General features: G+C 47.2%; 1 protein-coding gene across 1 annotated transcript; it reads right to left on the bottom strand.

Moving 5' to 3' along the window:
- Window positions 1–2,247: 2,247 nt before the first annotated feature.
- LOC144165054 (uncharacterized) lies at window positions 2,248–10,526 on the bottom strand. The gene is made up of 2 exons (XM_077695206.1): window positions 9,989–10,526; window positions 2,248–6,345 (listed from the first exon to the last, which is right to left on the bottom strand). Exons 1-2 carry the CDS (start codon window positions 10,358–10,360, stop codon window positions 4,192–4,194), a joined length of 2,526 nt encoding a protein of 841 aa, XP_077551332.1. The 5' UTR covers window positions 10,361–10,526; the 3' UTR covers window positions 2,248–4,191.
- Between the last annotated feature and the right edge of the window lie 297 nt (window positions 10,527–10,823).

Here is a 10,823-nt window from a genome sequence, read left to right as displayed (position 1 = left end):
GTTGAAATGCAATGTGCTGTAAAGAACTGTCGACTGCAAAGCTTTTAATACCACCAGAGTGTTTTTGTATTAGCTTTTCGCCTTTAGCTGAGTTCATTGAGGTGTAACAACGGGCTATGGTGGAAGAGCATATTGAGTAGCTGCTGCTTGAAGACACAACTGCCCTTCGAAAAATATCTTTAACGCAACTTGTTATTCATTCACAGAGCAAGGCAATCTTCTGTTCTTCCAACACCGGTGAATCCTATGGATAGTACAGTGAAGTGCAATAATTCTGTACAAACTACTCAGCCGTTCTCTCCTGCAGGAGCAGATGATTAGCGAATCTACGAGAATAAAATCTTTCAGTATGCACTATATACCGGCTGTCAACATTAGACCGCACGCACGATTCTTTGGAACTACGTGAATATTTTGTTTCCAAGTGCTTTTAAAATTACCCGACACAGCAGGTCATATATCTGTTATGACAAGACAACTTGTAAAGGGCCGACAAGCTCATTAAGCTCGGTTTCTCGTTACTTCGTGCCGCATCTTGTCAGCAGGCGGTGCACCCGTGATCGGTGGGTGACCGTGGACGTGTTTGTGGCATCACCTTAAAACTTTTGCGCGTCCAATTTGCATGTGGTTCCGTCGGAAACGCGACAGAGAGATGAGCTGAGACACGTCAGAACGCTATGCCGTGCACCCAAAAACTGGGCTCCATTTAATTCCACGCTCGTGGATTTCGTAGCTGCTCGCGCACCGGAGGCGAGTGGTCCGCACTTATTGCGTCATGATCAGCCCTAGCACAATCACGCTTGCAGCGCCCGGCTGCGGCAGCAGACGACCTGATCCACTGGGGGGCCGCCACAGTTCTCCCCAGGAGGCGTCTTTGACCTTGTGCGGCATGTGCGCAGCTATGTCGCCTTGATTTTTTTTGCTTGTATTTTATTTCTTTGCCAAAGGAGAGGGCACGTCGGTAAACGTTTTCGCCGTGGTCTGCGGACACACCACTCATGAACGACATAGGACAAAAAAATTACTCCCACCTCCCCTCGCGGGAACCCTGGTGTGATGCGACGCTGAGGGGGGCTCAAGCACAAGCGGAGAGCAACCGTCGACCGAAAGGCCGCCAGAGAGCGGCACACCGGTTATACGCGCAGCGCGCCCGAAGGAGAGGAGACCGCGGAGAGAGACAGAATACTGCACATGCGCAGCACCACGCGCAGCGCCGTCCATCGGTGGAGTGAGAGCGCGCTGGGCTGCACACCCGCAGATGTTGAGAGAGAGTGTTCGCTCTCACCTGGGCACGCGCCAGAGCCAGTGCGTCTGCCGCGGCTATGACGCAACACAATCCAACGCAATCCACTTTAATCCAATCCAATCCAAGCCAAGCCAAGCCAAGCCGAGCCGGACAAAAAAATTCACAGCATATTCACGGGGTGAATGATGATGAGTGGGCGAAGCTCCTGAGGGGAAATCATCGGGAAAACCGTGACTCTTCAGTGAAAGTTCGCCCACTACATCTGTGTCCGAACGTAACGTCTAGAAAGTCTCGCTTAAACCGCGCGTCGGCACCTTGGGGTTGAACTCGCCTGATGCGTTTTGCAGACGCCTCACGAGCTCTCACTGCATCGGGGTCTGCCTGCCGATACGCGCGCTTTCTCGCCGCTTCCCGTTCTCTGACGTTTTGGAGATCCTCTTCGCGCCGCAGCCGTGCCGCTTCGCGTACGGCAGGGTCCTCGCGCCGTTGCCGTGACGCGTGGGCCTCTCGTTCTCGAACGCTGGGATCTTGGCGGCGTCGTCGCGCAGCCAGACGACACGCTTCGACCTCCCGCTCTCGTACGGCAGGATCTTGGCGGCGGCGTCGCGCAGCTTCACGAAGCGCTTCTGCCTCGCGGGCTCGCACATCTGCAGCCTTATCCATCGGACGACTCCGAGCGCGAGCCAACAGCGAACGGATTTTATTACAACGCTCCCCGCCATCTAGTAAACAATCCAAGAACTAAACTAGAGGTAGTCACCCCTTACAAGAATGCTTCTTTACATTCTGTAGACATTCTGTAGACTTCCTACCAACTCTATTGCTATCCTACATACTCCAACATCCTATTGACAGTTGTCTGTAGAGAGTCTGTTGAATTTATGTTGACATTTGTCTACTGACAGTTGTATGTATAAAGTCTACTTACATTATGGTGACATTTGTCTGTTGACGAGCGTCTGTAGAATGACAACTGAAAGTGTTTTGAGATACTTTGTCCTAAGCTGAACTCAATGTAAACATTTTAATCGTTCATTATGGAGATGCGTTAATTTTTTCATTTTCCTTATTTTTTAACACCTGGAGAAAGTTCACACTATTTGGGGGAAAACTATTTACTAGAATTTAACCGAATCATGTTCCCCACATTTTTTTTTTGCAAATTTGGCTTTAATCCCTGAAATGTACACAGGCGTGTGTACACACACACGCACACACACAAGCACGTTCTTTATGTTGCAAACATGATAGTGTCGAACTTGATTTGTTGAAAAAAATTGCCAAGCCAAATTCTCCAGCTGAATACAACAAAACACTTTTATTCCCTCTGAAATGCTTGCACAAATTGACAACTTCATCAACATTGCAGACAATCGACGAACATCAATAAACTAAGTTCCAGCACTACCAGTGTCTATTCGTTTCTTAATCGGAGTAATTTTTGAGCTTTCATTCTAAACAAATGGCGACGACAAGCAACACAAAATTGATCGAAAGCCATCCTTATTCATCAAACTAGTAATACATGTAGCAAACATCGACACACAAGTATAAAGGAGTTCATAGAAAGCCATCCTTATTCATCAAACTAGTAACACATGTAGCAAAAATGTACAGAGAAGTATAAACGAGCGAGATATTATTGATCCGCATAGCAACTGTGCCCCTCACATTCGAGTCAGTCACTTTCGATACACACACTGCAGGGCATTTGAAGATTCACATTTTGTTCACTGAGTCTGATATGCACGTAAAACCGGAATGTTGGCAAGTCAGTGGTGCACTGCACACTACTTGAAAAGTTCTACACAACATTGCCATTCCGCTTTCGTGGTATACAACTTCATAAGACACTCTGACACTTCTTTGTCCTGTTCGTAGATCTAGTCCAGCACTTTGGCAACGTCACAGGGGTAGCCTCCAACCTCCTCAGCCTACCCCTGCAAGAGCCCCCCTACCTTTGTCACGAGCAAGGAGCAGACATTGTGTACAAGCATTTGTTTTGAATGTGGCTTTGTCAAGATTGTCAAATTCACTTCAACCTGTCTCTTAGCAATTTCATCTTAATCAAGAAGTCACATGTTGCTTCATTCTCCCCAGCCACAGGTTTCCTGCATTTTTCACCTTTGTGTTACCACTTCCCATGAAGGCAAAAGTAGGACTGCATGCCCCCTACCCCTCTCTCTCCAACTTTCACACAACCACCAACTGAAAAACTGACCTTCTTCGTTCTGTTCAAAGCAAATTTGACAAAATAAGCTCGGGACTTTCATTGGTGTCTCTTTTAAACCAAAACTGAACCGTAGGCATTTCCAATAATTTACCTACCAGACGTAAAAGAACCACATTAAAACACTGTTGATTGACCATAATGTAGCTCCATGTGCACTTGGCGCAAGTGTGACTAAAACGATAACTAACAAGTTTGTTCACATCTGTGCAGGAACTATTCATAAATGGTTGAAGAACATAAAAACTCCTTATCACAGCAAGAATGTGTACGCACACTTGCTTACACATTCAGACACATGAAAAAGAAACCAAGGCCATAAATTTGATTTTCACAACAAAAACACACATGGCAGGTATATACACATTGAACAAATAGTTGAATGATCACTATTTCAATGCTAGTGTCACAAGCAAAACTGGAGTTGGTAGAGTGAAATTGGGACTGGTGAACTTGGTAAAAGTGAAGTTGCAAAAAAAAGTAAGCCACTAACCAGTTTTTTTTTTGCAGCAACTACATCACAGAGATTTGAAAGAGCATGCCGCTCCTGATTTCAGGCAACCCTAACCTAATTTCTGCGATAAGAACTTTCGATGCAAGTCACAAGACAACACCCAGTTGCCAGATATCTGTTCCGACAAGGAGAGCACTTCAAACCGGCCTTGTTACACTGTGAAATTTAAAACTCTGTAGCACTAGCCTAGCCTAGGCTTGTTTAGCTGGACTCTACAACATAGGCAGCATGAACAGCAGACAACACAGTTTTTTCAGAGCAGCAGAGAAACACACACTTTGTAACGTCTACTGCACGCACAGTTACACATTCATTTGTCTCTTGCACATGAACAAAACGTGGGCTATCGCAGCCAAATGCAGACGCCAGGAAAACGTCTACAACATGAAATTTTTTTATCCTGAAGTTTACTTCTCGGTGAGGCTGCTCGGCACTAGTGAAAATGTCCATCACTTGGCCATACACGCTGCCATTGGCCAGGACATAAGAGGTTTTCCTACGAGACTTGTCCATTGAAGCAACACAGTAGGTGAACACTCCAACTGAAGCCTTCTTATAACTGATGCTTCCGGCATCTCGGCTTCCCTTTCCGAACAGTACCACACTGCCAGTTTGCGAGCAGACCTTCCGCAAGCTGTAGTCCTTGCATAGCGACCTCACAAACAGCCTTAACTCCTCACTTTGCCATTTAGTGTTCACTGAGAGGATTTGCGGAAGACTCTGTAGAATGCAAAATTTTTCAACGATTTGGGAATGCGCATACCTGGTGCCATTCACAAGGCGCACCAGCTTCCCATTAACCGACTCAAATGGGAAAGCTGAAAATCCCCAGGGCGGTCCCCACATCTTGATGTGATCTACCATGTGAACCAGAATGTGGGCATTAAAAGTCATACACTGCTTTCCATAGAGCTGTTCATACTCTTTAAGAAAATTCACCATGCACTTTCGGACGTCGTCAATCCTGTCCATGGGTATAGACCCTTGCAAACAGAAATGCATAATTCCTACAAACCTAAGCCAGTTGTCGTAGTACTTGCCCGGAAGAAGCCCAAGCAAGACTACTGGAGAAAAAAATAAAAGCCAATTCCTCCACTCAGAGGCCTTCCAAAACTTCCTTTCTTTGAGTCCACGTGGAAGACGGGTCATTTCCCACACGGGAGTCAGCGCCTTCAGCCTGTTGTCAATCTCTGTGACGTGCCTGCCAATGCGGTAATCACGGTTCTTTTTTCTTGAGCCTTGTTGGTGTTTGAACCACAAGGTTGCGGTACTCTGAACAAACCCGTTGCACACAGCGTGCATGTAGTCGACAACAAAAGATGTGGGAAAGGTGAGAAACGACATAAAAAAAAGAATACTGGGGCCTCTGACACCACGAAAAGCCTTTCCCTTTCCAAGTTTGTTCGCCTTCTCGGCATGCTTGACAATGCTGTCGTGTGTCCTCAGCTTTGGCGCAGGCTCCTGCACTGGGTACACGTGAGCATGGCCCCTACCCTTAGCTGCCTTTTCCCCTTTTTGTTCGCACCACGCACAACCATATGCGCCGTTGAACTGGCTCATTTTCATCACTGTACACCGCGCTACAGTGTCCACAGTACACGGCCCTGGGTAAATGCGGGATATTCTCGTGTCTCCACCTTCAGGTGCCCAGGAGATCCCTTCCGAGGACAGCCTGTTCATTGTTTGTGTGAATGGCCTCAGGAAAGTGTTTATATTGGGTTTCTTGTTCCCAAACCAGAGCGCAGATAGCAGCAGCTTATTCACGCGCTCCTTGTAGGGAAGTTCGTTCACCTGGAGCAGCAAAGGCCACACATCGTGACCTGAAGATTCAAACAAAGGAATGCCGTCAGTGTTCCATGTCACGGACAGGTCATCCTTCGTCATCGGCAGGCTATTATAGCCTGTAGACTGCGTGATGTCACTCACATCATACGACAGGCCAGCCCTGTTTGCTGGAATTTTTCCGCTCAAAAGCAGATCTCTGATCTGAGTTTCAATGTCCAAGGTCAAGAAGAAAGAGCCCAGACGTAGAAGTTTGGCAACATTGTGAGTCAGTTTGCACTGAGGACATTCTACATCTTGCTCTGCACTAGGAACTGTCGTAAGATATGCAAAACAATCTGAATCAGGGCAATACAGATGTGTTATTTGCTCACACTCAAACAAGGATGAAAAATTCTTGAAAAACAAGAACTTTGTCTTGGGAAAGACGGCACCTTCTGGCAAGTGAGCCTCAATCACACGAAGAAGGCTCTCTGTAGCTTCTTTGGAGGAGTGATGCCTCAGGCTGTGGGCCATGACCATCACGAGGCTTTGGCCCCTGGTGAGCTTGGCACCTGGGTACAGTGGGACCTCCTGCAAAAGCAAATCAGGTACGACTCAAACCAAACCTGCCCCTACAAAAGAGAAAGAATAGCGCTACTCGTAATTTGTCACATTTATGGCTAAAAACTTCTGAGTGACATCTTGCGACTGTTAGTGAAAAAAGCGCACATGCCCAAGGATGTGTAGACAGCAGATATTGAGTTGTTAATTTTTCTCTTAATTCTATTCACCAGTTGTCATCTCTTACTGTAGTGAACATCATACCGTGCTGAATACATACGGTGAGAAATAATTTCACCCTTGTAACCACTCCAGTGTCAGCAAGTCTCCAAACAGTGGATAGTCAACTCTTCAAGACACGCAAGTATTGTGGTAAATAACAACAATATTAATAAAAACATTTCCAACCAAAAGTACTTATAAATTACACCTGTCGTATTCACTGGTTTAAATAATTGCTTAGTGTAGACAGGCTCAGCCAAAATAACTAAAAAGCAATAGGCAGGCACATGTGCCCAGATGTCTTCTCTGCAAAAAAAAAAAAAAGCATCCTCCTCTCAAGTCCCTCCTGCACCTATCCACCACCCATTCCTTTTACATTAAGGCCCAGGGAAACCAAAGCACATTCCCTATACAAAGCTGCTGCAATGGGCGAAGTGCCCTTTTCTTTACCCATTTTTTTTACCATTAAATTTCCCACTGGAATACATGCGCTTGCAGCGTGGTCACTTTAAACCATGTTAACCACCTCCTTTTGTAAGCTTTTATTGTGCACACTCACGTTAACTCACTGCAATCAGTCCAAAAGGGAGGATAAAAAGGTGCAGCACTACAAAGCTTTGCAACTGCTTAAACAGCAAGGTGAGATTGCACCTGTTTGTTCTTAGTGCCCCAGGCACCTGCCAAGGCAGTTCAGCCTGCGAACGTTACCATACATAATACCCATGCCACACGTACAGTCATGGACAATTCAAATACGAACCGCGGAGCGCACGGCCGAAGATACCAGTGCCGTCACCTGGCAGTGGCCGTGGAAACGCACGGACATGCACAGTTGAGATGTCGGGAGCGAGGCTGCGTGTCCCACTGCGATGTGTTGCCCCCTAATTGATTGCAGGGTTTAACGCGCCGACGCAACGCAGGCGATGAGGCGCGCCGTAGTGGAGGGCTCCGGATTAATTTTGACCACCTGGGGATCTTTAACGTGCGCCGAAATCTCGTACACACGGGCGTTTTTGCTTTTCGCCTCCATCAGAAAAGCGGCCGCCGCGGCCGGGAATCGAACCCGCGACATCGTGATCAGCAGCGCAACGCCTTAGCCACTTAGCCACCGCGGCGGGTTATGTGTTGCCCCCTGCTCGCTCACATGCTTGCCTTGTCGCCATGCCGCAAAAGCGCTGAAAACAATTGTTAGTGATGCGGCGCGAGATGGTATCTGGAGCGACTGTGTGCTCGGCTCACATGAGCGCCTGCTCTCGTGTGTGCCGGCTCGTGGAATGCAGTAAGTTGAGCAAATAACGAAGGACACCTGGGTCGATCACGCCCAAACTGTGCTCAGTGCTCCCCGCTCTGCAGATTTCTACAAGCACTGAAGTGCCCCCCACCCTTTCAAAAAACGAAAAAATAGGGCCGCCAAATTGTTCTTCAAGGGAAACTGGCCTATAGAATGCTTGGAGCTGCCTAACTTCCTACTTTTTGTGAATATTAGAATTCTGCCAGTAATTTTTCCAGCCCACACAATGATTGCAGATCACTAGAGACAAATTATGGTGTACATCTATTCTTTGCTACGAGCACCCAATTCGCGAAGTGACTCAGCCACGAGTCCATCAAACAAAGGTGCATTCTTGGCGACCAGCTAATTGTTCAATTCCTGAACCACTGCACCACGAACGCAAAACAATGCAGTGCCATCAGACGTTCGGCTGCATGCATTTATTTTTGTCTCCATTTCTGTGAGCTGGTTTTCTTCAAGAAAGCGGGATGTGAGCTCAACAGTATGCCTCACGAGAGCGCAAGCGCATTTCCCACGCAACCACTGGCTGCAGCTGCAGGCAGTTACGTGCTGCATTGCTCTCAACGCGACCAACACCTTCAGCTGCAGCGGTGGTAGTACTTGCAGTGCTTGCAGTGCTCTTGCGGCATGACGACAAGGCAAGCACGTGAGCGAGGAGAGGGTTACATATCGCAGTGAGCAGGCAGCCTCGCTCCCGACATCTTAAAGGAGAACTGACACGAAAATTTATTGTTCCATTTTTATTGCTTTTATCGAGGATTTATGGTCTGGCGAACCTGAAACAGCACTCCAGCGCACGATAATTAATTATGTTTAACGGCCTGAAAATTGTTTGTTTCAAAACCCCGTGCTTTCATCCCAAAAGGCGCATATGACAATCCCGGCATGACCTCACCGCTTGGTGCAGACGTCAAAACACTGTGGAGGTCAGTGGGGGCGTTGCTTCGACAGCGCCGCCACTGAAGCTCAACGGCTGAGCTGCCTGAAGGTGCTAGGCCTACCATTGCGGCGGAAATTTGATAAGCGCTTTCAATAAAAGTTCTGATGGCAACTTCTAGTGCGATTCTGGGCTACGTTATCGCTTCCTTTCCTGTGTGTGGCACTTCAGTTTTGCCAACAGTGCCTTTCTGGGCAGCAGTTATGCTTGTAGTTCTGGCTATGGGCACCCGTTTGTGAATGCGCCGGCGCCGCTCGCCGGTCGTGGGGCCACGTGCGTGCAATGATGTCACGAGGTTTTGACGAGCACTGTCCGCGTCTCTTCTTTTGGCTACCACAGGATGACGTCCCGCTGATGTCCATTTGCTGAGTGCCCCTCCGCATGCTGTCCTATCGGCGCGATAAATGCGATCCAATTAAAGTATGTTTTTCGCGTCGCAGGTCGCTCATGTTTCAGCCAGGGTATTCTGTTGAGCAAAGGAAGCGAAATGTGCAATAATAATAACGCCGAAAACTGGTGTCAGTACCCCTTTAACTGCGCATGTCCGTGCGTTTCTCAAGGCCGCTAGCACGTGATGGCACCGGTATCTTCAGCCGTGGGCTCTGCAGTTTGTATTTGAATTGTCCATGACTTTACACAAAAAATGACAGTAAGTGCTCAATGCCTTAAGGTTTAGTGCCATTTGCCCTAATGCCATTTTTGGTTGAAGGAGATACGTCACCTTCACGAACACCTTAAATCAGTCTAGCACCAAATAAAACAAGCGAAACTCTCAGCACCAGAGTGTTGACATGGAAACGTAGCTGAACTTCGAAATGAGACACTTTTTTTGTGCACTCTTGGTGGCAAAGTTTCGAAGAAGATGAAGTTCAGTAAAACAGCAGCAAAAGGCAAAACATCGTGTTACTCATTGTGTTTTTCGGATTTGGCTACCGCTGGCAGGCGGTGGCAGCTGCTGAAGCCACTTTTAGAACTGGCTCATACCATTAAAAAAAATAATAAACACTATTTCTCATCACGTTTCTTTTCTACAAAAAAAACCATTTTCAACCCTGGTTAAAGACGTTTTTCGCGACATTAGACTTATTGCCTTTGCGTTTTCGCGTGTAGCACGGCCCGGCCAATTAATGTCATTTGGTATCTTAAGGCCTTAAACACTTAATGTCACTTTTTGTGTTCGTGTGGCACGGGTATAAGAAGACTCATTAGGCCAGACTCACCATTTCGGTTGCCTCCTCCGAACTTTCTTCAGGCTCTGGGCTACAGTCGTCGTCATCACTAGACGAGGAGTCCTCCGAGTAGCTGTCACAATAGGCGTAATGTCTGCTGTTGTAATCAACAGACGACACGTCCTCAGTAGGAGCAGCTGGCGCAATTTCTTCGTCCGAACGCAGATACGTTGGTGACGTTGGCGTGCTCTCATCAACTGATACGGAGCTACAACTGCTACAACTCTCCTTGTCGGAAAGTGTTGTGCCGGTTGAGATCGCGTTGTTCGGTGCTTCCACGACTTTTCGTCTGCACCTAGTCCGAACCGGAACCTCACATGCCTCATCGTAAAGATACTGCTTGTACCTCTTTCTTTTCAACATGCCGGCTACCACTACTCTGATTCAACTACTAACAAGGCCAACAGCAGTGATTACGACGGATGTAGCATCACACACATCGAAGTGCCCACCACGTAGAGAGTAAACATGAGAATGTTCATTTAGCACGCCCCTCTGATTATCATTTCGCGCATACTCTGCGCTTGTGAGGAACTGCCCGGGAATTGCACTTTTTATTCCAAGTGACACTTTCTGTGCATTTTTAATGCCCGTGTCTTGCCCAAGGTCTACCCTCGTGCCGCCCCGTAAAAAAAAAAATCAAACCAAGGGCAATTTTATGTTTCGCGCTAGTACGACGTCATGTGAAAATGACCGCGGTGATATGCAGGTTTTAAACAAACTTGGCCCCTGAAGTTAAAATCAGCAATACTTGCTTGATATAATAATTATAAATTATACAGATAATGAAAAGAATTCTATACAAAACATTGCCTATGAATGAGTA

This window comes from Haemaphysalis longicornis, unplaced genomic scaffold, assembly GCF_048455015.1.
Source record: "Haemaphysalis longicornis isolate Haplotype H1 unplaced genomic scaffold, Haemaphysalis longicornis Haplotype H1 scaffold_14, whole genome shotgun sequence".
NCBI classification, from domain to species: Eukaryota; Metazoa; Arthropoda; class Arachnida; order Ixodida; family Ixodidae; genus Haemaphysalis; species Haemaphysalis longicornis.
This window is presented reverse-complemented; position numbering and strand designations above follow the sequence as displayed.